The sequence below is a fragment of the Rhinatrema bivittatum genome, chromosome 9, assembly GCF_901001135.1.
Source record: "Rhinatrema bivittatum chromosome 9, aRhiBiv1.1, whole genome shotgun sequence".
Classification (NCBI taxonomy): Eukaryota; Metazoa; Chordata; class Amphibia; order Gymnophiona; family Rhinatrematidae; genus Rhinatrema; species Rhinatrema bivittatum.
Window position 1 is genome coordinate 168124138 of NC_042623.1, and position 26533 is coordinate 168150670.

At 44.6% G+C, this 26533-nt stretch overlaps 1 protein-coding gene across 3 annotated transcripts in view; it reads right to left on the bottom strand.

The window, feature by feature from the left end:
- The window catches only part of HDLBP (high density lipoprotein binding protein), a 235783-nt gene that overhangs the window by 101281 nt on the left and 107969 nt on the right, over positions 1 to 26533 (bottom strand). For all 3 annotated transcript variants that reach the window (XM_029617121.1, XM_029617119.1, XM_029617120.1), the window contains exons 3-5: positions 23849 to 23960; positions 13064 to 13218; positions 12637 to 12852 (exon numbers count right to left, since the gene is read on the bottom strand). In XM_029617121.1, the coding sequence (XP_029472981.1) occupies positions 12637 to 12852; positions 13064 to 13218; positions 23849 to 23924 (447 nt within the window). In that variant the 5' untranslated portion in view covers positions 23925 to 23960. The remainder of the gene's footprint in view (positions 1 to 12636; positions 12853 to 13063; positions 13219 to 23848; positions 23961 to 26533) is intronic.

The window sequence follows — 26533 nt, forward strand, 5'->3', positions numbered from 1 at the left end:
TGAATTTGTTCTCCAAACAAATTGTCCCCTAAGCAGGGTAAATCCGCTAAACGATCCTGGACCTCTGGGCGAAGGTTGGATGACTTTAACCAGGCCCAACGTCTGGCCGAGATGGCAGTAGCTGAAACTTTTGTGGACGCATCGAAGATATCGTAAGCCGTTCTGATCTCGTGCTTCCCCGCCTCAAACCCTTTGTTAAGAAGGGCTTGAAGCTGTGGCTGGTACTGGTCCGGTAATGTGTCAGCGTAATCTTGCATCTGTTTAAGGATGGCTCTGTTATATTGAGTCATGTAAAGTTGATATGAAGCTATGCGAGAAATCAACATAGCTCCATGGTACACTTTCCGTCCCACACTATCCAGGAATTTATTGTCCTTGACAGGTGGAGTGGAAGAGTGTGGCTTTAGACGCTTGGCCTTTCTTTGAGCGGACTCAACCACAACAGAGCGATGATCCAGTTGAGGCTTTTGAAAGCCTGGTGCTGACTGGACGAGGTATGTGGAGTCAGCTTTCTTGTTAACTGGTGACACAGATGAAGGAGATTCCCAGTTTTTCTTTAAGAGATCCAGAAACACCTGGTGAATGGGGATGGAAGCGATGATTTTTGGAGCATCCAAAAATTGGAGCAGTTCCATCATCTGGTGTCTGTCATCGGTCTCAGATTGCAGCTGAAAAGGTACAATGTCTGACATCTCCTTTACAAAATTAATAAAGGAGAGATCCTCTGGAGGAGATCTTTTTCTACTCTGTAGGAGAAGGTGGTGATGGTAAATCTGTGTCAGAAGATGTATCATCACCCCAGGTATCGTAGGGATCACTTGGGGGTTGAAGCCCTGACGGACCTGGCTGAGGATCCGAAGGCATCGAAGGAAACCTTGAAGGAACCGGTGCTGCAAGCGGTACTGGGAATGGCATCGAGGGCTTCGGTGCTGCCGATGGAATTGGTGCCGATCTTGGAATCGATGGAGCCGAAGGATAAATCGGTGGAGATATATGAGAAGGCACCGATGGGACCACCCCGGAAGGGGGAATCAGGAACGGTGTTTCTCCTGCCGATGAGAATCCTGTCGGAGACGGTGGCGCTGTCGGTGCTACTGGAATCATCGATGGAAGGGCATGTACAAGTGCCTCCATGCGGTGTAGTAGCGGTGCTAGCGCCTCCACCAGAGGCTCGGTGGACGGTTCCCTCCTCGGTGGTGGAGTCGGTGCCGGAATCGGTGCCAGAGACGGTGCCGGTGAAGGTTGGAACCTTTGCATCGCTTTCTCGATGGCCTCCTGGACCAGCCGGTCCAGTTCTGCCCGGAGACCAGGGGTAACAATACCCGGCTCGACGGGAGAGGGAGGCTGAGGCAGAGCCGGAGGGACCACCGTAACCGGTGGGATCACGGCTCCCACACCCCGAGAGGGTGAGGGTTTCCTCGATGCCTGCGAACGAGACGTGGACGGTGCCAAGTCTGATCGAGGCCTCTTAGTCGGTGGCTCGGCTTGTTCAGAGGTCGATGACTGTGGATCCTCGACAGGCCGAGACTTGTGCTGTCGATGGCGATGCTTGTCCTTTCGGTCTCCTCGCCCATCCGGGGAGGGGACAGGAGTCGACGGCCGAGAAGTCATCAATGGTGGACAGTCACCGGAGGGTTGACGATGGTGGTGCAACTTCGATGGTGCCGGTTCCGATGACGTCGATGCTATCGATGGCGTTGGGGTGGGTGCATGGAAGAGGAGCCCCATCTTCTCCATCCTGGCTTTGCGACCCTTAGGTGTCATTAAGGCACATTTGGTGCAAGTCAGGACATCATGCTCACTACCCAAACACAAACCCTATGGGGGTCTGTGATTGACATAGTCCGGGTACAGTCCGGACAACGACGGAACCCCATCGCCTTGGCCTAGGGCCAAATTTAGCCGCAGGATCGGTAAGTGCCAACAGGCCTCGAGGGCCAAAATAGACGGCAGTCGATGAAAAACGGCAAAAAACTTACCGGAGTCCGCGAAGGTGACAAAAATTTGTCGAAGGGAGACCCCTGAGGGGCAAATTTTTCTTCGGAAAGAAAAACCGAATTCCTGTCAGGAACGTGGTAAGAAGAGCTCCTTTCACCGCGTGGCAACTGCTGCGCGGAAAAAAGAAGACTGAAGGGAGACCCCTGCTGGCTGCAGGGTCAGTGCCTTGCTGGGCATGCCCAGTAGGGGCCAGTCAAAGTTCTGTTAAACTTTGACAGAAGTTTTTCCGTGGTGGGCTCCATCCTCGATGTCACCCATTTGTGAGGACAACCATCCTGCTTGTCCTGTGAGAACAAGTAATACGTACACAACATCCTAAGCTCGCGACAAGTTTAAAAAAAAATGTAAATACCATTAGCAGACTATAAACCTTCAGAGAAATCTTTCGTCCCAGCTCCATAAGATACAAATTGGGAAACAACTGTTTTACTTTCCCAATTCAATCCCACACAGTACAACCTCTGAAATGTCAAGGATATGGAAATGTATCGAAGAGGTGATGCAGCCTGAAGGAACTTAACATAAGCAGCCATTCTCCATTAGCAATGGGAACAGGTGTTCTTGGAGGACAATCCACATAGTGGTGCATCATTAAGGGCAGCCTGGATTACACATGGTACCACAAAGCTATGGAAAGCTATAATTGATCTCCCCAAGATGGCCCAGAAATCCTTCCCTGTCATCATACAAGGCCCCTTCAGTTTCTTATAATATTTGTCAGTCCTCACATTTGACATCAGGTGGAGGCCAGCATGGAAGTTTTACTTGAAAGCTTCTAGATCATAAGCAGCCCAATCGACATCTCCACATCCCACGTGTGGCCCTTTCCGTCTATACAAAGCTAAAGACTTGGAGAACCAATTGAGGGAAGGCAAGAGTTTTCAGGACTTGCATTCTGCTGTCCAAGGAGATCACTTGTTACAGGTAAGCAACGCTTCTTTCTCCAAGTTTAAGCAGGGTGGCAGTCCTCACACAGGTGAAGCCCTGGCTACAGACTACCCTGAGCAAAAGGGAAAAAAAAAAAAAGGGAGAAAGGCCAAAACATATTGCCATCAGGCAAAAAGATTGGCAGCTAGCCACTTTAAAAATTAAGTTCAATATAAATATAGGGTAGCCTTGGAAACCAAAACAGGCCCTTGGAGGGATGGAGTTCTACACCTCAAAGAGACTCTGCAGGACAGACTGGCCAAACCAGTTACAGCAGCGTCCCTGTCTAAGCATTAGTGCCACATGAATGCGTGAATAAAATGCCACGTCACAGCCTGGCAGCTCTCCTCCATGGAGGTGGGTCACAGACACTGCCACAGTCCTGACACTGTGAGCCTAGTTCTATACCCCAGATTCAGACCTGAGTTAGCATAACAAAAAGAAAATGCAATTTGCTAGCCAGTTAGTGATCTTAGTGGCAATCCCAGGTTGGTTGGGATTAAAATGAAACAAAGCTTCAGTCCACTTAAAGCTCAGGCTCTTTTGCAATCCAATTTGTGCAACACCCATGCATCTTGGGAGCATTTGGAAAACATCCTGGAACAAATGATTGTTAAAGGTGGAATTCCAACACCACCTTAAGATGCATGTGCGGAATCACCCTATTGTTGGCAAAAAAAAAAAAAAAAGAAGTTAGTATAAAGGTGGATGTCACTAGGGCCTAGAGTTCAGACTCCCTGCACCAAAATGACTGCCACCAAAAGAGAGAACCTTCCAGGTCAGGTACTTTAGCTTACAGGTGTTTAGAGGTTCAAAATGGAGTTGTCAGGCTGGGTCAATGCCACACAGATCCCATGACAGTTGGAGGCTTCAAGTAAAGTACACCTCCTATGGAATAAAGGCTGTATGAATTTAACCTGCTACATAGCATTAAGTGCCAATTGCACAGAGATAAGTGCAGAATTGGTCTTCAGAGCAGGCTCCAATGTAGAAAGCAATGGACTAGTTTGTGTGGAGCAAGAGAAAGGTCTAAGGCCTCTCTCACACCACAAAGTAAACCTTATCCACGTCAAATCATAGCATTTCCTAGTGGAATCCTTCCTAGAAAAAAAAAATAATGAAACATCCTCTGACAGATTCAGGGGCTGCAGGGTTACCCTTTCAACATCCAGGCAGTGAAGGCCAGGGATCTGAAGGGGGGATGACAACAGCCCTCAAACAGATGAGGAAACCCCCCAAGCTGATTGGATTATTGGTGTTCATCTCCTGCAGGGAAATGAACCCAAATCCACAACAGTCATTTTATTTAGCACGTACCTTTATTGCTAGCTCAGGTGAGTTACATTAAAGTATTTCCCTGTCCCCAGAGGGGCAATCTAAGGGTCCTTGAGCTTCAACAAGGCTTTTACCCCCACAGGAATTGGTGGCCTTGTCCCCGATCTAGGGCCAAAATAACTGAGGCTAGTCTGGCCTTCACCTTTCTCCTGAAGCAGAAATTCAGGCAAAGGAGATGCAAACAGATACCATGGGTATTTATGCCCCCACTTGCAGGATGGCTACCCATTTGTGCAGAGGCTTTTTTTTTTTTTTTTTAAATATGCAGGGTGCTAACACCAGGACAATATTGAGGGTGGCATTTCCATACTACGAATCTGATATTTCCTTGAGCTGGCAATCTGTAGGTGTAAGCATCTTTTAGCTTTAGACAACACAGCCAGTTCCCTTTTTCTTGGGCAGGTTTCAAGGTATAGGATGAAATAATTTATCTTTTCACATAAGCATTTGCTCAAAGACCTCAGGTCTAGATAGGATGAGTCCCCTTTATGCTTTGAGATCAGAAAATATTTGGAGTAGAAACCCCACCCTCTTTCCTCTGGTGGAATAGGTTCGACAGCATTGGCCTCCAAGATGGAGATCTTTTTTGTAGCAGTTCCTATTGTTGAGAGGTTGCCCAAGTTCTTCTCTGTGGGCAATTTTCAGGGATATCCAACAGGTGCCATTTGCATCCTCTTGATTATACAGAAAGCCCAAGTGTCCGAGATAGCTTTGGGCCAATGGTTTATGTAAAACGTCTGCCTCCCCGTGACAGGAAGGTTCTCTGGCATGGATACTAGGATTCTAGCTATGCTCTCCCCGATCCAGTCTAAACACCATCCCGGGCTTTGGCTGGGATGTAGGCTTTGGTTTTTGGGTCCTTTGCTGTCCGGATGAGGGAGAGGTCCTTGTTGCTGGCAGGGTCAAGAGGGCAGACTGAAAAGTTCTTATAGTACAGAAATGCCTGTTACCCTACCTCATATATACCTCCTAGATGAGGATGGGTGGGTCTGAAGAGGTACATAGTGCTCTTAGCCTGAAGAAGAGACAAGCTGAGGGGAAATAGGACAGAAGTCTATAAAATGAGTGGAATGGAACGAGTAAACCGTTTATAAAAAAAAAGTACAAAGACCAGGGGACATAAAAAGTTGCCAGGTAAGACATTAAAACGTATTTTCTCTTATTTTGCAATAAATGCATAATTAAGCTCTGGAATGCATTGCCAGAGGATGTGGTGAAAGCTATTTGTGTATTAAAAAAAAAGGTTTGGACAAGTTCCTGGAGGAAAAGTCCATTTACTGTTAAGAAATCCAGTGCTTATTCTTGGGATAAGCAGCTTGGAACCTATCTACCCCTTGGGATCCTGCCAGGTACTTGGGACCTGGCTTGGCCACTGTTGGAACAGGATACTGGGCTTGATGGAGCTTAGTCTGACCCAGTATGACAAGCTTTATATTCTTAAACCTTTTTTAATCCTAGCTACACCAAATGCCTTAACCACTTCCTCTGGCAATGAATTCCAGAGCTTAATTGTGCATAGAGTGAAAGAATTTTCTCTGATTTGTTTTAAATGTGCTATTGCTAACTTTATGGAGTGCCACCTAGTCTATTATCTGAAAGAGTAAACAGATTCACATTTACCCATTCTAAGTTCTTTCATGGTTTTCATACCCCCCTCAGCCATCTCTTCTCCAAGCTGAGCAGCTCTACCACTTTAGCCTTTCCTCATAGAGGAGCTGTTCCATGTACTATTATTTTGTCACTCTTCTCTGTACCTTTTCCCATGCAACTATATCTTTGAACGCCGCAGCACACTGAGCCAAAGATTTCAAAGTATTGTCCTCTATGATGCCTAAGTTTTTTTCCTGGGTGGTAGCACCTAATATGGAATCTAACATCGTGTAACTATAGCAAGGGTTATTTTTTTCCTATATTCCTCACCCTGTACTTGTCCCCATTAAATTTCATCTGCCATTTGGATGCCCAATCTTCCAGTCTAACAAGGTCCTCCTGCAATTTATCACAATCTGCTTGTGATTTAGCTACTCTGAATAATTTTGTGTCATCTGCAAATTTGACCACCTCACTCATCATTCCCTTTCAGATCATTTATAAATCTATTAAAAAGCACCAGTCCAAGTACAGATCCCTGAGGCACTCCACTGTTTACCTTTTTCCAATGCGAAAACAGAACATTTAATTCTACTATGTTTCCTATCTTTTAAATCAGTTTGTAATCCATAAGAGGACATCTATCCCATGACATTTTAGCTTCTTTACAAGTCTCTCATGAAAGACTTTGTCAAAGATCTTCTGAAAATCCACCCACACCAGTTCATTTTTATCCACATGCTTATTCAACCCTTCAAAAAAAAAAAAAAAATGTAGATTTGTGAGGCAAGACTTATCTGCCAGTCTCCCTGGCAAACATAAGGTATTAAGCATGGCTAATTCATCCTGCTGTCTATGAAGAACCCTGTTTATGTTAAGCAAACTTTCTTTCTCCATTGATAAGCAGGGCTGAATTAGCCATGGCATGCAGAGTGTCCCAAGCTGAGGGTTGTGTGGCAGATCACTTAACTGAAAAAGATAACCCAGACACTCCTCCCCCACCCCCTGGAGAGGGGACTACTGGGAGAACAGGATGCGCAAAACTGCTTGCCCAAAAAGTTACCTTCACTTCTCAATAGACTGTCCAGAGAGTAAGGGGGACATGAAGATGTGCACTGATCACCAAGTTACAGCTTTGTAAATGTTTCAATAGGCAAGGCTCTCAGATGAGCCCCTGTCGCCGCCATGGTTCTTATTTAATGAGCTTTGACAGTCTGGTATCTGAAGCCAACTAGAGTTCGATGTAGACTGCCAGTCAATTGGACATGTTCTTGGCAAGCTATTACCAGTCTGTAAAGATCATAACAAAAAATTGAGAAGTCCTAGTGTGATTGAATTCTCTTCAGATAATATGCCAAGACCCTTTCGCAGTCTAGTGAATGGAGGGTCCCCCTCCCCCTTTATGTGCATGAAGTCTTGCAAAAAAAAGAAAAATCAGCAAAACAATGGATTGATTCAGATGAAAGGTCAAGACTACTTTTGGCAGAGACTTGGGAGTGAGTGCTAACCACCATTCTGTTGTGTAAAAACTGCAGGTACTGCAAATAATGACTCAATACCTGAAGCTCACCAACTTCTAGCCAACATGATGGCAACTAGCAACACCATTTGCCAGATAAGGAATTTTTAAGGAAGCAGACTAATAGTTCATAAGGTAGCATCATGCCAGAACTATGTTGAGATCCCATGGCACCAGTGGTTTGATGACTGGAGGCTTTGTATGCTATAAGCCTTTCATGAACTTCAACACTAATGAATGTAGAGAGATCAGTTTGCCATACACTTGTACAAGGAGAGCTACATTTGCACAAACAGAGACCAGGGTAAAGAGAGGGAGAATAAGTACTGAAGCAACTCCTTTGGCTCAAATGGGTCCAAGAACTTGCTCAACACCAAGATGAAAACCTTGTCCATTAACCCCCCCCCCCAAAAAAAAAAACTTCTTGAAGGTTTCCTGGCAGAGATTACAATCTCTTTACTTTCTTGGATAAAAATAGTGATAAGATTAGCGAGTGCTCAACATTCAAGCTGAGAGAATAAAAAAGTTCAGATGACAAGACAACCCTCCCTCCTGAATGGATCTCAAAGGGATTAGCAGGCTGACTGCAGCCAATGAGTGAGAACCACATTTGTCTGGGCCTTGCTGGAGCAATGATGATCAGGCATGCCTTATCCTGGAGCACTTTCTGAACTGTTCTGGTCACCAGCGGAATTGGTGGAAATCAATGTATTTGTATCCCTTTTGAACAGAATGATATCCAAAGAGACCTGAAATTGCTTCAAAGAATGGAGCAGAATCTTTCCACTTTCCTGTTGTCCTCTGCATAAAATTGATAGGCGATCCCAAAGATTTAACAACTTGTCTGCCACTCTGACCCAGAGGCCACTTGTAAAGACAAAACACCCTGCTGAGATGTTTGAAATCCTGGAAAGTAGGTTGCTTGCAGAAAGGCTTTATGGCTGCAAGCACACTCCCACATTCTCAGGACTAGCAAAGAATTCATGATTATGTGCCCCTCTGCTTGTTGGAGAACATTGCTACTTGGTTGTCAGTTTGTATCAGAATTCCTTTCTGTGAGTAATTTGAAAAAGCTCTCAATGCACGTTCGATTACTTGTAGCTCCAGAAGACGACTATCACATAATTCTGTTGACAACCAGGTTCCTTGGGTTCAAGAAGGACCTGGTGTGCATGCCCCATCTTTTGGTGGATTCATCCATTGCAACATCTGAGATGGCAGAGGCTGAAGGGGAGCTCCTATCTCCAGGAATTCTGGGTCCAGATACCACTGGAGAGATCCCTTCATCTTTGCTGTGACCCACACTGGGGACAACAAGGTCTGAAACTATTGATCCTACCGTGCAGGAAGGTCACACTGGGAATCCACGTTTAGACACATTATGGGGACCACCACTGCTACTGCCATGTGACCCAGGACAATCATCTCCTTCACCAGGGCTTGATCTTTCTGTAGGAGACTCCGGATCGTGGTTTTGAAGGCAGCACGCTTGCTCAGACCAAAGAAACTCTACCAGAGTCTTTATCCATGCCCCTATAAACTTGATTCTTTGGATAGGAACAAGGCTGTTGACAACATTTACATTAAATCCTAATGCTGGATTGTCTTTTACTTTGGCTTGTGATGGAGCCTTCCCATCGACCAGGTAGAGGACGACTCAAATACCCAGGAATTTGCGGAAGACCCCAGGAGAACTCTATATTGGTAGTGAGAGGAATTCATTATAAACAAAAAGGTACTGCTAATACAAAAACAATTTAGGAAAGTACTTAAAAGGGGTTTTTTTCTCCTAGATCTATCATGAAATTTAACCATGTTAATCACTGGACATGTTTTCCTATAATTTTATCTCTGTACATTCCAGTGGTTTGTTAGATTCTCTTCAAAGTTTACAATACCAGTTAAGTTCAGTTTAACAACATTTTAGCTGTGCATATTTAGTTTTTAGTTGTACTGGTTCTGGTTTTATTTCTATTTTATGTTTTATCTACCATAAGTAATGTAGTTTATGTACATCACTTTTGTTTTACTGAAGTAAGAAATAGTTTATTTGCTTGTTGAATTGCTAAGTCTGGAGGTGTGAACATGCACATCTTTCAGATTCTGTGCACACATGGTCTCCTCTTGAATGAGGAATGGGGGTGGTAAGGAAGGAGTTTTGAACTTCCCATAACAGGCTCTTGTTCAGACTTCATAAATCCAGCATGGGTCTCAAGTCCTCCCAATTTCTTGGGGATAAGGAAATAGCAGGAGTAGAAGTCACAGTCATGCTGATTGGAAAGGACAGGTTCTACCATCTTTTGGGATAACAGACTCCACTTTCAGATGGAGCTGGGTTGAATGAAAGGGACAGATTAAAGACTGATGGTGCCAGATTATATTTTTGGAGGACCCAATAATTTTCCGCCACTCCTCCAGGTAAAAGTGAAAAGTAAAGCCTCTCATCTACCAGAAGGGAACGAAGCTAGAGAATCAAATTTGTCAAAAACTGGGCCTAGGCACAGGCTGGGATTATCATGGCATCTCACCCTGTCTACGAGCCGGATGCTACTGCTGCGGAAGCACAGGTGGTGCATGATACTGCTAAAATTGGTGGAAAGTGTCTCTGGAAGCATAAGCACTTAAAAGCGAAGAAAGGATGCCTAGAAGATGGTTGATCAGATCCCACTGGAGAGACTGGACAGCAACATGCTTCTCCTTAATTTGGGCAACTGTCTCAGCTCACCTCCCAAAGCAGGGATCAGCAGCCAACTGGTCATGAAACTGACACGACACTTGTTTATGTATAGAGAAGCATGTGGGATCATGTAGAACCTTCAATATTTTGTTACAGCATTAAAAAAAAAAAAAAAGCAGGAAGAGGATATACAAGCGTAAGCATGATCTTCCTCCAGCTATTAACAGCACTGCAGCTTTCGAGACCCCCCACCAACATGGTCTATATTGAGAAATAGATCAAAGAAATAAAATGGTTCTTTAGAGTTGAATACAAATAAGTCTTTGCTCCCTTGTCTAAATCCTTGTGCAGTAGGTTACAGATAAAGGTTGGAGAAGTAAGTTCATTATGACAACCCCATTCAGGATAGAGACTGAGGAATTTACTTGAGCTTATCTGGGTTAAGAATGTATCTTTTATAGACAGCATGGTGAATCAATGTCTCTCAGTCTGCAGTAACAGTATAGGAAAGATCAGGCTGTGGAGACCCTACTGCAGAGCTTTCCAAACTTTTCATGTTGATGACACACTTTTTAGACAAACATAATTTCGGGACACAGTAATTCAGTCTACTAGCAAACCAGAGGTTGTATGCAGTGTAACAAAGGAAAAAAGAAACATCACCCATCCTTATAAAACAAATCAAGAAATATAAAATCAGCAGCAGTAAAACTGTACTAACAAAAAGAACATATTTCGAAACAGCTGATGAGTGGAATATCCAATAATTAAAAACTCATATAAAACATTTCCAGATACCAACAAAATATTTCAAAATAGCAGACACAAAGACCCAGTAATGAAAAATAATAAGGATACAAACATTTTTTTGCTCAGCATACCTGGGAACGTTTGATATCCAGGTGTCCTGAGATTGTTCTGAATTAGCAGGAGGAGGGGTGGTTTGCTTGGAACTTTCTCCTCTCTCAGTCACATACCAGCGCTCTCTCTCACACTGGCTCTCAATGACACACCTATACACACATGCTCTCAGTACTCACATATACACATGTTTTTTCTCTCTCACTTATATAGGCTCTTAATTACACATTTACACACATGCTGTCTATCTTTTCACGCTTACAGACACACAGGCTTTCAATCACACACATACATGCTGTCTTTTTCTCTCACACACAGACTCTCATTCACATGCTTACAAACATGTCCTCTCTTTCTCTCATTTACACACAGGCTCTCAATCACATACTCACATGCTCCCTCACCTAAATCAGCTCTCAATCACACACAGACACACATGGTCTCTCTCTCTCATTTAAACACAGGCTCTCAATCACATACTCACATGCTCCATCACCTAAACCAGCTCTCAATCACACAGACACACATGATCTCTCTCTTACTTATACACACAGGCTCTTAATCATACATACACATGATTTCTCTCACACACAAAGGATCTCAATCATACACACATACTCTTTCACACAAACAGGTTTTCAATCACAAACTTACACATACAGGTCCCCAATGGTAAACTTACATTCATGCTCTCTCTCTCACAGGCAGGCTCTCAATCACAGACATACTCTCTTTCACATGTACAGGCTCTCAATCATTCACATACATGCAATCTCTCACTCTCTCACACACACACAGGGCCCCGCGGCCCGGAAGAGGAAGTGGAGAGTATCGGGTGAGTGCGCGGCAAGAAGAGGCCACGCTAGTGCGCTCGGCATCGGCCCGAAGAAAAGAAGACCAGCGCGGCTCGGAGGAAAATGTTCAACCGCGGCCGATGGGACTCCGCCTCCGCGAGGGCTGAAAATGAAGAGGTTAGCGTTGGGAGGAGGGTGCTGCTGCTGCCGCGAGTTCCCGGGGTGGGGGAGAGAGAGAGAGCAAGCACTCTCTCTCTCCCCCACCCCAAACCCCACAAGCAAAGTTAAGAGACACACATACACTCTCTCTCTCCCCCACCCCGGGAACTCGCGGCAGCAGCAGCACCCTCCTCCCAACGCTAACCTCTTCATTTTCAGCTCTCGCGGAGGCGGAGTCCCATCGGCCGCGGTTGAACATTTTCCTCCGAGCCGCGCTGGTCTTCTTTTCTTCGGGCCGATGCCGAGCGCACTAGCGTGGCCTCTTCTTGCCGCGCACTCACCCGATACTCTCCACTTCCTCTTCCGGGGGGGGGGGGGGGGCGGGAAGAAGAGAGCACGCCGGTGCCGCTGACTCCAGCTGTCCTGCCGCGTTCCGCCCGGGCGGAGGAGGACCGGGGAGCAGCTGGGTCAGCGGGAAAGTGTGGCGATACTTGTCTGCGAGCCAGATGCAGCATATCTGGCTCGGAGCCATGGGTTCCCGGTCCCTGCACTTGCCGGTGTGTCACGTGCACCGGGCTTGCGCGACACACCGGCACACCTCAGGCGACACAGTAAAGTGTCGCGACACACACTTTGGAAAGCTCTGCCCTACTGTATTAAAAGTGTGTGTACAGGAAAGACTGAGAATAGAGATGGCTTAAAGTTTAGCAACAGTCTCCCAATCTGTAAATGCTCTGTGCATATCAATAAGCATCATAGGAAAGAGGTGCAATCACCTGGGTCTGGAGTCTGGTGACAATTTCCTTACGAGCCTTCATGACAGCCTCCAGCTTGCCAGAGACCATGATGGAAAGGCCCTGGTCTTTTGCAAGTGAAAGTTCCAATTGTGCTCCAGTCTTCTGCATGATGTCCACACAAATCTTGGCTTGTTCACCTTCCCCAAACTGGGCCATATCCTTGTACTTCCGCTCCTCCAGAGGCACATGAAAGACCTGAATATCCAAAAGTGAAAAAAGGAGTAGGCATGAGTTGCACAGCAGGAAGTATTAGACAGGCATGTCGCTCAAACCAGAGCAGTCTATCCTAAACTATGAAATTGAATCTCCATGCTCCCCAATGTACTGTATAGTTACCTCCTGCCCAATTCTGTACTATAAGTCATTGATATTACCAGAACACATGCACCTTTTTCAATTTTACTACCTGAGTTATGACAGAAGACTTGATTGGTCGGATTTTGCTCCAAGCTCCAGCTGGCTCCTGGGCCCCCTCTGTACCCACAGCTTTCTCAGGGAGAGGGGGGAAAGCATCCTTGTAGGTTGGAGGGTCATTTTCATCTTCAGAGCTTACAACTGCAACTGGATTATGAGGAGAGAATATTAATGCTCAAATACCCTCCCCTCAGCATGATTTCACCAGCAACCATCATGCCCACTTCCATCAATATGGCAGGGTTTTGCCCCCAACAGTAACTTGCCCTTTGTTCAAAGAGCTCATTCTCAGAGGAAAGCACCAAGTCATAAGCTAAGGTATCACCAAAAATCAGCAGAAAACCCCAGGGACCTAGTTGCCTTGTATATAGTCATTAGTGCCAATATATCTTTCTCCAGCTGCATCTGCACACTGACAGTCCATATTCATGTGGCAATATTCTGGTGTACCACAGAAGTCTGTCAATAATGGGAGTTTACAGGCAGATTTAATACCAGATCTTTTCTTGAAGATACTTTGGCAATTAACATTTCTGTATAACAAAATGTATAAGAGGCAAAGCTTTTACTGTATCATTAATATTTTTACAGATTAAACGCAGTCGGCCAGGTATACAACCCAAATGGAAATTAACTCTGCAAAGTGCCCTGAGAGATGTTGAAAGTTCAGAGACTAGAGAGAACCTTGTGTAATGTTTGATCTAAACAAAGCGCCATCAGCATCAAATCTTGGAGGTATTTCAGTATGAAGAATGCCAAGACACCAAATGCTCCTTCCTTATTTCCAAGCCCAGATTTAATTTACAGTCCACCCTCCCAAATTGTCCAGAGTGATTACAGCAAACCCCACAAGCAAAGTTAAGAGACACACATACACAGAAAATACATTTAACCACAACTACAAACCAATATCAAAAAGTTCAAGAAAGATCTAAAAAAGCTTTCCTTTTTCATACAGTCTACATTAATGATCATCTATATCAACAATCCATCTACAATCAACTCAACCAACCAAAAGCAGACACGAAAGAAAAAGTATCTACAACTAGCAACAACCATATTCATTACAATTTGGAACTCATAAGTAGTAATGATAGAATCCCTCCTTTATGATAAATTAATACTATTAGTGTTACTTCCCTTTTCCTCCCTTTTTCACCCCACCATCTTCCCCTTCCTTCCATTCCCCCCCCCCCCCCATTGTTACTTTTTTGTAACTATGTATAATTTATCTGTTTTTGTTTGACTTTGTAAACCGTTATGATGGCTGAACCGAATGACGGTATATAAAAATAAATAAACTACAGCTTGGAGACTCTCTCTAGGCTGTTGTGGCCATTCCTCAAATGGTTAGGCATAAACCCTTCCTCACTAAAGATCTTAAATGGATGAGATCCCAAGGCTGTATGCATACTTAAAGCCTTCTCCCCACTTTCAAGGATGGCTGTCCAGGTTAGATTTTGGAAAACTATGTGCCTGAAGGCAATTACAATGGTAGGAACAAAATGTCCTTGATGTTGGGCATGCTGTGGAGCTTGTAGAGTATTAATACTGTTTTGGAATGGACTTACTGGATAAAGAAAATATTGTGAAGAGATCACATGATCCAATGCACGGGTAAGACGTGTGTCCTACCTGCTCCCAGTCCCCCCTCCGCAATGGGCCAAATATCACTATTTTTGGGCACTTTCCAGGCATAAGAAAACGTACCTTACCTCCCTCATGGCTACCCAATGACATCTGGCCGATTTTTGGCAGAGAGCGGTGAAATGTCGAGCAAGCCACAACAAGAGGAAAAACCCCCGGGGAAGGTATCTGATTCCAAAATGGCCGAGTCGAAGCCAGCAAGGGACAGGCAACAATGGTGCTTTAGTGGAGGAGGATACAGTCGCAGTGGTTCAGGCACTGGATGCCCAGTTTCAAGCCTTATCGCAACAGATTTCAATTGGCAATGAAACCCTTACTGAAATTAAGAGGACAGTCAGACCAGGATAGTGGGGCTGGAAACGGAAACACAGGCCCTGCAGCAGCATCATACCATCATGGAGCAGCAAGTGAGAGCGTTGGAAGCAAAGCTAGAGGACCTTGAGAACCGCTCCCACAGGAACAATCTGCAGTTTGTGGGTCTCCCCGACTCCATTCCCAACCAAGATCTGGTCCCCCTCCTGGAGAGCTGGCTGAGCCCTGGCAGGACTATGTGACAGTATTCTTTTGAACACCTTTATGTTGCATTGTGTCAGCTTTGTTAGGGGGGGGGACTGGCCCGGATAGCAATGTGGTCTCCATACCTCCCAGCTCGGGAGGCCTTCTAAGGGGACAGGGTGTCTTCATGAGGTTAGACTCTAGGCTGGGGGGAGTGGAACCTACCGATTTCACAACTATTGAATATGCCTGCCTTATATACTGTGTACTGGATCAAATATGGGTGAACATATTCAGATATTCTCATGGAATGTGGCCAGTATTGGATCACCGGTGAAGTGCACAAAATTGGTAGCCTCTTTACGTAGACAAAGTACAAGTAGCCTGTATCCAGGAAACACATCTAACTGCCCTAGAACACTGGAAACTGCAGAAAGATTGGGTGGGAGAAGTTTATTTTGCTCCAGCGGTGCAAAGAAAAGGAGGAGTAGCAATTCTTATAGGAAAGAAGGTAGCATGGGAATGGATATCTACTACCACAGATGATCTGGGGCACTACCTCAATGGTGGGGAAAATTAGCGGATGAGTTACTACTCTGTGCAGTGTCTATGCTCCCAATGTTTATTCGCATGCATTTTTTACTTCACTCATGCATGAACTTGTATGAGTGACCCAGGGTCCTTTGACGGTAGCAGGGGACTTTAACTGTGTGGTTGATCCCATATTGGACAGATCATCACAGGTGGCCGTAGCGGTGATGGAAAAAAAATAAAGGGATCCCGTCATTTAGAACTAGATATTTGGAGAATTTTACACCCAGAGTAATCCGATTATACCCAGGTCTCCCAGGCCCCCTTGACCGTCACAGATCGAATACATTCTTTTTTCAAGGGGTGGTTTTGCCCAGGTACAATGGGTGGAGATCGGGTTGCTGGAATTTTCTGACCATTCCATGATTTGTATGGAGGTGAAATGGGGGACGGACGGGGGCAAGCCACGTAGGTGGAGGTTCCTTTCGCACTTGGCTGCCAATCCAGCCTTCCAGGCCTACCTTAAGAGATAAGTGGGCGGACTATACATCAAATAACAGTCAGCACAAAACCTCTCCACTCCTGTTTTGGAATGCGGGCAAGGCAGTGATGAGGGGGGGACATAACTGCTTATGTGATCAGGAAAAACAGATTGCTTAATCAGCATATACTAGAAATGGAGAGGGAGTTACGGAAGGCTAAGACCCAGTTAATCAAACATCCCCCTGAACATACTAAAAAGTCCTATAGAGAGGTGTTAATCTCCCTAAACAGCTACATCCACCAGAGAACAGAGAACTATGATGCTTGTATCCCATCACCTATACCGCTATGGCAATAAGGAGGGAAAATTATTAGCCGCTTTAGTTAAGGATCAAAGGGGACAAACTTTTATTAATGCTCTCCGTGACTCTGCGGGAGTCCGTCAAACTCTGCTGATTCAATTTGTGATATTTTCAGGGCTTTTTACGAGACCCTATATAGCGCAGAGGTGGCACAGGATGCAGACACCCAGGAGAAGGCATTTTTTCAGGGATTGTCCTTATCAAGTTTATCCTCCATACAGCTGGAATGGCTCAATAGGCCAATTGGAGTTCAGGAGAGTGAAGCTGGGATTAAGGCTAGCCCTGCTCACAAGACCCCAGGACCCAATGGGTTCAAAGCAGAGTACTACAAGATAGTGTATGGACATGGGAATGGACCTACGGGACTATTTTCAAGCAGTAAAGGAACAAGGGGCATTCCTGAAGGAAGCAACTTTGGCATATATAACTGTTCTTCCAAAGGGGAGAAAAGATCCCTTACAACCACCTTCATATCGCCCCATCTCCTTACTGAATTTAGATATCAAAATCGCTAAAATCATTGCCACCCGCCTACATGTGGTTCTGCCCTTTCTGATATCTGGGGAACAGGCTGGGTTTGTCAAGGGCAGGTCATCCAGCAAACATTATCAGTCTTTGGACGGCGATGTCACGATGTAAAGAGAGGGGAACACCGGCATTGGTAGTGGGGTTCGATGCCGAAACGGCGTTTGACCAGGTGGCATGGCCTTACCTGTTTTTGGTATTGCAGCACTATGGGATAGCAAGGGATATTGTACGCCATCTCTCTATTATACCAGGCCCCTTCATCATTGATTTTGGCCAACGGAGACAAAGATTTGACATACAGAGGACCCGACAGGGGTGCCCACTGTCTCCCCTGCTCTACATCCTATCCTTAGACCCCCTTACTGAGAATTGCGGCACACCCGAGAATTGAGGGCTTTGGGATTCAGGGAGAGAGTTTCAAAACTGCTGCATTTGCAGATGATGTGCTGGTGTTTTTAACAAACCCGGTACGATCTCTGCCAAGGGTGATGGAGCTCCAACAGCAATTTGGAATTTTTTCAGGCCTCAAAATCAATCTTGGCAAGTCAGAGGCGTTGGATGTCATGGGCTCCCTTAAACCTTCCTGGTTGGGCCCCTTCCCTCTTCGGTGGGTGGGTAGGGAGATGAAGTATCTGGGCATTAAGATTCCCACTAACATTGACAATATCTATCACTGCAATATAATGCTGCTTCTCCACAAAACAAAGGAGCGATTAGAACACTGGAGAATACTCCCCCTGTCATTAAGTGGAAGAATTAAGTTATTTAAAATGGTGGAGCTTCCACGATGGCTTTATGTTCTTCAAATGCTACCCCTGTGGCTCCTAAAGCAACATGTGAAAGATTTGGAAAGGTGTCTGGGTGCTTTCCTGTGGCGAGGAAAGCGAGCGAGGATTACACTATCAATATTACAGCTCCCCTGGGAAAAGGGAGGGGGGAGATATAGTGCCCAAATCTGCATGTTTATAACCTAGCATGCCTCTGACATGTATGGGATTGCTTACTGGGCTCTGAGACTCACATGCCCCTGGGCCTGCTAAGGGCTTGGGGAACAGACGCCTCGGGAATACGGTACTGGCCGCATCCTCCTCCGGAGGACCTGTTGATCAGGATCACTCCGATGGAGAGCATTGGTGGCCGTTGGGGGATTGAAGGTCCCTTGGGCACAGGTTGTGTCTGTAGGGCGCCTAAAAGGACATCCAGATGCTCCAGCAGGGGTGCTACGATAGACAGCAGAGACTCAGACACTGACATGGGAGCCTGTGGCACGAGCGGCTCAATGCTCTGAAGCACGCTGAACACAGTGGTCTGAACCCTGTGGTCCAGCTCCTCCTGAAATTCTAGTGAGGCCAGGACTGAGGGAGGGGGGAGGATAAATGAGGCTTTACCGGCTCTTCCTTGGGTCTCCGAGGTGGCACTGTGCCAGCACAGACATTGGTGGGGAATGCCTGGGACTCCTGGGGGGTAATCGGTGGATGGGGCCTCCAATGACCGGGGTCGCTTTGGTGGCAGTATGGCTGCCGCCAGTACTACGCCAAAACTGGAACCATGTGCAAATGGTGACCGGTGGTGATGCATGCAGGATCCCCCACGGTGCTCGGCCTGGTCTTTTCCTGGTGCTGAGGCAGATGAGGACTCAGATATCCAGGATACTGGTGAAATCATGGAGGATCTACCACCGTCCCCGCAATCCTTAGAAGAGGTGGCGAGAGGGAGCGCATCAAGGGGCTCCCTGCGACTTCTTGGTGTCAAGGGGGTCTGACACAGGAGTGGATGGAGCAGACTTGAACTGAAAAGTTTTTCCATCTTATCGAGACGTGCCCAATGGCCTTGGGGGGGGGGGTGTAATCTGGTCAGACAAGACTTCATCCATGGACATCGTACGAGGCCCCCATACAGAGGATGCAAACCTCATGCGGATCCGTGTGGGCACAGACAAAAACCAGATGCAGTGACCGGTGGTCACCGCGAGGCGAGAAGTTGGGAAATCAACTGTAAAAGTGGGAAAACAGTAATTTAGCCTACCATGCCGAGAAGGCACTGACTGAAGGGGGACCAGACGACGGAAAAAGTGGAACATGATACCTTCGAGAAAATAAGAAAAAAAAGTGGAGCTTCACAACCCATGAGGCAACTGCACTGTGGAAAAGAGACTGAAGGGGGACCTTGCGTGGACATGCAGTTAGCATGCTGGGCATAGCTTCTAGAAACTTTGACAAAGGTTTTCTGTTCTGGGCTCCATCGGATGATATCATCCACTTGTGAAGACTACCATTCTGCTTCTCCTAGGAGAAAGTCGAAATTCAAGTATACTATAAGAAATGCATATTTCCATCACTCAAGTCAAAAAATTGTTTTTTACCTTTGTCATTTTTTTAATCATTTGGTCCCACTCTGTTCCCTTGTCTGTCTTTTTCTTATTCCTTTCTCAGGGTCTCTTATTCTGTTTCTTCCTCCTTCACACACAGAGGATCCCATTACCACACTAACCCAGGCTCTCACTCATGCTCTCTTTTACATGTAGGCTCCCATTCCCACACAAATTCCAGCTCTCAGTTCCCATTCTCCTCCCCCACACATGCACAGGCTCACAGGTTCACATTCCCACACAAACACATAGGCTCTCATATGCAAGCTCCTACTCCCACTCATACAGGCTGCCATTCCCACACACAGGTTCCCACTCATGCTCTCACGAACTCCCACTTCCACACTCACACCCAGGCTAATTCCCTCATGTCTCACACACACAGGCTTCTCTAGTCCCACATTTTTTCTCACATGAAAGACAGCCCCCCATCCCAGGTTCCCATTCACAAACAAAACCCAAGCAGTCTCCCCATCAGGAGTAGAAGGGGGAGCCCATTCTGCTGATCATGTGTCAGCCCTATATTTTTTCAAAACTCATGGGACTAGCACTTCCTCTATGCTAATCACACAATGCACAAGATCAGCAGAGAACATCTGCTAGCCGCAAAAGGTATGAATTCCATAGGGCTACATGGAAGAAAAATAGGAGAACTAGTTCTTTCCCAGCAGGGTCCTTCTCTTTCTTTGGGCGCCAGTGAGATGCGAGTTCACTGGCAGCCTCACGGGGAGCCTCATCTCTTCAGCCACCACTCCACTGGGTGTGCACAACTGGCAGTGCTGGGCCTGTCCACTGCAACCTGGCTACTTCTCAGGCTACTGGGCCTGAGCCTAAAGTGGATGGGCCACAGTCCACCCAAGTTCACCTATGGCTATGCCACTGGAGATGCTTCCAATTAAGTTACCTATATATTTCTTAACTGACTTAGACTCCATGCTAAGTTTATTTGGCAAAAAAGAGAAGAACATGAGTCTGTGAAAGTCAAAGGAGCTCAGGAACTTGAGTAGACTAGGCCTTTCAGAGTTTGTGGTATATACCAGAGAGCTATTCATCTGATTAGTATTATCCTTTGATTGACAGCTTCTAGTGAGCAATACTGGATTGACTTAGAGAAATTATGCATTCACTTAATATTTTTTCAGGTCCTTTTATGTTTAACACACAAACTGCAGGAGACCATGATTGGGTTCATCCATTGTTGGAAGGATTCTTACATGTGTGATATTTTAGTCTCAAAGGTGAGATCTTCTCTTGTTTAACCCAGTTAACTCCACTATGGGATAATCCTTTCTTCCTAACCTCTTAAGGGGGGGGGGGGGGGCGCGGAAGAGGGTGGAAAACATCCAATGGTAAGCTGCCTGCATTATATTGGTCAACTATTTAGCGACAGAATTTCTCTGTTTAGCAACTTAAAAGATAAATTAGAAATAGAATCAGTGACAGCATTCAGTTATCTACGGTTACATGAAATCCTTAAGAGTAAGAACAGTGTCAATTGTAGTAGAGGAATGAAGCCATTTGAAAATTTACTTAAAACGGGAAATTTTAAGATGAGAGGATAACAAAACTATTTAGGATTCTAATGGATGCGATGGATGACCCAATAGGAAAATACAAAGCACTTTGGTTCAAAGACATGAGAATGGACTTGGATGAGGAGAATTAGGATCAGATAAGGAGGTGGTTTAACTAGGGAAACTCACTGTGTATGACAACCAAAGAAAATGGATTCAAGATATTGGTACAATACCCCTATAAGGCTGTACAAAAATGGGGATACTTAAGTCAATTGCTGGAGAGCAAGTGAAGAAATAGGATTTTTGTTTCATATGTGATGGACCTGCCCCAAATGGTAATATATTAGTGATTTCATGGATACATAATATCTCCAATGTTCATCTTCACTTTACCTTTCTACTCAAGATACTATTCTAAACCGTTATATGCATTTTGAGATTCATTTTCTGGTTGCTGCTAGGCACAATGTGGTCAGACATTGGAAACTGCAAAGCATGCTGCTGCTGGAGGCATACCGAGAAACTACTACTTACCTGATAATTTCCTTAGACCAGACAGATTAATTCACCTGCTGGTAGACAGGGCCAGCAGAAGCACTAGGCAAGCTAGGCCTGGGCCTAGGGTGCTGACCATTAGGGGGTGCCGCCACCACTCACAAGCCAATGAAGCAGGGTGGCAGAATTTTGAAACAGCAAAGAGTGCCCCTTCAAAATTCTGCCCAGCCCCCACCCCACTTCATCCGTTGCCCCTACCATGAGACAGGGGCCAGCCAATGGCACTGGTAGCCCCTGTCAAGTGGTAAAGGCCACCGGTGCCATTTTGCTTCGTGGCAGCCAACGGCCCAGAGTGGTAGATCGCTCCCGGGCCCGCTTCCCTGTCCCTGGAGGTAGGAGTCGGGGCTGCGACTGAGGGTGGTATAAGGTAGAAGGTGCCTAATCCCTTTGCACAGGCTCTGCTGGTAGAGGTGCATAACCTACTGGTCCTGAATTTGTCTGGGAGCTAGGAAACACCAATTAATCTGGAAGGATTTTGCCATATAAATTAACACTTTTTTGTGAAAGAGAATCTGGGACCCACTTTTGAAGTTTGCATTTCTAAATATGGGGTGTTACCCCCACCGTGTGTAATTTGGGCTGAAAGATATTACATTTACAGATCAAATGGTGTTGTGAATACAGTCTGATGTGGGTGTGTGATTTTGCCTGTTGGAATCAGAAACAAAGTTTAACTTATGGTGTTTAGGAACTTAATTTCCCTTTTTGCGATTTTCTACTTGGCAGCACCCTGTTTATTGCTGGCTTTTCTTGTTCAAGTTGTGGTGCTTTCCTTCCAATCTACTGGACCATTATGATACATTCTTATGCTTTCATAGACCATTGTGCTGTACAGTTCAGGCATTAAGAATTTGGCAGAATGATAGTTTGCCACTTTTATAATGTGGTTTGGATTATATTTTGATTGCTGGCGATTTCAGCTGGTCACATGCTGCACATCCTTCTGTAAAGACTATTGTGAAATAGACTTTAGAGCTTCTCAGCTTTAATTGCGTTCAGGACATTACAGTTTTCAGATAAACTCAATTTTCAATATGTATATATTTTGTTCTTAGTACACTCTTTAAAATGACATGGATAAGATTCATCATATGCAGCGAGCTTTTTTCTTTATCTAGAGAAATAAAACAATTGTAAGGCTTCTCTTTGTTTATATGTGTGTGATATATGGAACTATATATGGAACAAGAAGAAACGCTAAATATAAAAAAAAGTCTGTTCGTTTTTTATTTTTTATATAAACATTCATTTACACAAATTGTGATACATACCACTGTTAATATAAAGTTAATGGAGGGAGGGTATTAATGAGGTTTAATGACTGAATAAAGTATTGAAAAATAGTTTTGTATTGAAAGGATACTGTAGGGTGTATTAGGTTATATATATTTATTGTACTGTTTTGAAAACTTATTAGATTTAAGTTTAATAGGAAAAAAAGTGTGTGATTAAGTTACATTATGAAGTCAAAGCAAATGGGATTGCGAATACAACTAAAGTGTTTTCTCTCAAAGAAATTCATAAGAAATTGAAGACCTGGCTTATGTTTAATGATAGAAATTAAAAGCATCCTGGAGTTAGTGTTGAGCTATTCTGTGTACTGTAGAGATTGGTTTTTTTTTAATTGTTGCACATCACCTTGGACACTATCTAAACTGGCGAGACTGTTTATAAATCGTATTAAATAAGAAAGAATTCAGAGTTTGGTTTTTTTTTGTTTAAACATAAGAATACTAATATACTTGTGTCATTTTCTTCCCAACTTAATATCTCCTGGAATGCCTCTTTATTGCATTTAAAAATTATATGCTTATTTTGTTGGCTGAAAATTCAATTAGATGGATTCAGCCAGCCATTTCACCCAAGTAGATCCCAACTAAGTCTTTGAAATATTTATTCCTACATGATTCTGTTCCATCTGCCTTTGATGTGGATATGTAAAAAAAATACACATTTTGTTCTGTACCTGCAGTTAATCTTTGGAATAAAGAAAAAAGTATAGATCTGCCTCAAAATTACTTAGTTATTCATGAGCCATAAAAGCTAATACAAGTTCTCTTCTTGCTGGAGGAAAGCCGATAGAATTCAGAATACAAGTTTAGTCTCTGTGGAGACTTTTCAGCTTTGCTCCACGGCTTTTCTAACCACCACAATCCAAAGGAAAGTTATGAAGGGTGGATTATACGTAGGGCAAACCAAAAGGGTGAGTGGATTTTTTTTTTTTTTTTGAAGGATAGTAGGGAGAAAGACAGATGGTAGTGTATGTTCATAACATAAGCAGGTGCAGTTACCTTTCACCTGCTGCTGCGATAGCCCGCTGCGATGCTCAGCAAAGCTCTCCTGCGTCAGAACTGCCACAGAGCTCATGGTCCGTTTCCCACCTACTCACAATCCGGTATGCCACTAGAAAGGAGACAAAGACCACATTAGCAATAAGAAAACCAAACCAAAACAATGCTACTAATTCTGTTGTGTTTCACCCCATTCTGTACCAGACGAGTACAGCTTCATCTGCTGGGATGAGGCTAGCAATCTTTTTGTCCCTTCACTAGTGACATTTCCTCCCATCACTAGTCTAGAAGTTGGTCAACCAGGGAGAAAAAAAAAACAAAAAACCACCCACTTCCCTATGCTTTGCAGGAGCAAGTACCTCATTGTTAATAAGCCAGTTGCTGGCTCTCAAATATTTGAGAATTGCAGGCTCTCTGCTTTAAATGCCCCAGAAAGAATCTGTCTTTGGGTCAAAAACAACCTTAAGGTCAGGTTGCAGCTTTGGCCATCTTGTTTTCCAGTTACTATCTCCACAAAACATAGGTATCTTCTCAGGCCCTGGGTAATATGTTTTTGTTTGGGAAACCTTCCGGCCCAGGTTTAAAGGATAGACAAGACTGCAGATGCAGCAAACCAAATGGGTTGCAAGGTAGTTTACTCCCCCCACACAGATGTGTCCACTCTGTATATGGGAAACCACACCAGTCACCACAATGTGCTCAGGATAGTTGACAGGACCTCCTAACTCAGTAGTTATATCAAGTGCTAAAAATATGTAGATTAGATCTATTGCAGCAGACCTTGTGTGATTGGTCAAACTCAGAAGAAGGATATTGTGACAAAACCATCTCTACTCCTACATCCATCCATCCCCAGCCTAAGAATCAAGGACAGCGTGGGGCTATGACTTTAGATCCAAGCCTTAATGATTAAGTTGGGCTAAGCAAGACGAAAGATTTAAAGTTCTATTCTCTCAAATAGATTCCAAGGAAAATAGAGAAGCTGTGGCAACTGGGAAAGTTTGCTTTCTAGTATCAAAAGTATTTCAGCTTCCTCAATTTTGGAAGGCCTTTAAAATTACCTCCAAGAGTACAGATAGCAGCAATGATTTTATAAAGGAATATATGCATCAGGCCCCTTTAAAAGACCAGGACCAGGCATTTACTCTGGTACACCTTAAGGCACAGCCAGAAGGGAATCCTGGTCACAGGGCATTTCCCTCAGCAAGGGAATAAACCAACCCAGGAAGAACAGAGACCCTGGTGAGCTAGTGGTAGGAGAGAATATGCCAAGACTGCTTCTGTTTCTAGTTGAAGCCCTACTTTTGTATTGCTGAACAGTAAGGCTTTCAGTGAAGCAAGGCTAGAGTCTAGACTGTTCTATCCTCCTGTATCCTAACCTAAGCCTAGGGCACTCCCCGTGGATTCACAGACCTCCAAATAAGAGCCTGGTTAAAAGAAAAGGACCTTTCCACTCACCAGATTTTCTTATTCAAGTGCCTAGACTAGACCCTTTCTGGACCTTAAATTTAGTTTTAAAAAGGTTTCATTGTCTCCTTTTTGAACCACTGTACTCTCATGTCTCTTTTCCTTCCCTCTTTTTTGGTGGCCCTACATTTAGCCAGGCGAGTCAATAGGTTGCAGGCTCTTCCAATTCCTCCTTTCCATCAGGTCAGCATTGCATTCCTCATTTCAATCAGGAAATTATTCTTCTGAAGCTGAATGCCCCATTTAAGTCAGAATTAGAAAGGGAATTATTCTCGTGATATTTTACACAAAAAACTGCCCCATACTATAAGGCTAAACAATTTTGCCCAAATTTTCAGAGCACTGTGCATTCTAAAACTGAGGGATACGTGCATGGCTGGGCTGTGTGCAGGTTAAAAACACGGCCCAGCCACGCTTGTATCCCCTGGTACATGAAAAAGTGCCAGCCTGTCTCAAAAGGGCGGGCCAGAGCAGGGGATAGCTGGGGCAGCAGCCATTAGGCCCTGTCCCAGGGAAGCGTGTAACTTACTTCTGCTCCAAAAGAGCAGGTAAGTTATAAAACAAAAAACAAAAAAAATCTAATAGGTAGTGGTAGTTAGGTGGATAGGAAGTTCCCTTCCAGTCTGCTCCTTAATTGGAGTGGACTGAGAGGGAGCTGGGAAAATCCTACTCCCGTCGCCGTGTTTTATTGATTTATTTATTTTTAATTTTTATATACCGGAATTCCTGTATACAATACAAATCAATCCGGTTTACAATAAACAAGTTACCCTGGTTGGGGCGGTCCGACCTGGGCTTATTACAAGGAACATTGAAAGTAACAACAACATTTAACAAATAACATTTGACATTATTCGTGTTTTGAAACAGTATGTGTGTTCAACTTTTTACAGGGAACTTTAGTAGCATATAGAGTATACAAGTATACAGTTATATAGAATGTGATTAATGACTGTTAAATACACATTGTGAAAAAGCAAGTATATAAATTAAGTGTCAATGGTGTTAGTGACATGCTGCAATGATTGGATCTGGAAGTCAGGAGGAGGTGTCTAGTTTTGTAAAATCCTTCCCCCCCCCATTGTACGCAGAAGTGGCCACCCACCTGCACATGGACATTAAAATCCGGCACACGGGAATCATTTTATAGCATGTGCATGCAGACGCGCACATGTTATAGCCGTGAACCATGCACACATGGACGCATAAGCTAGTTTT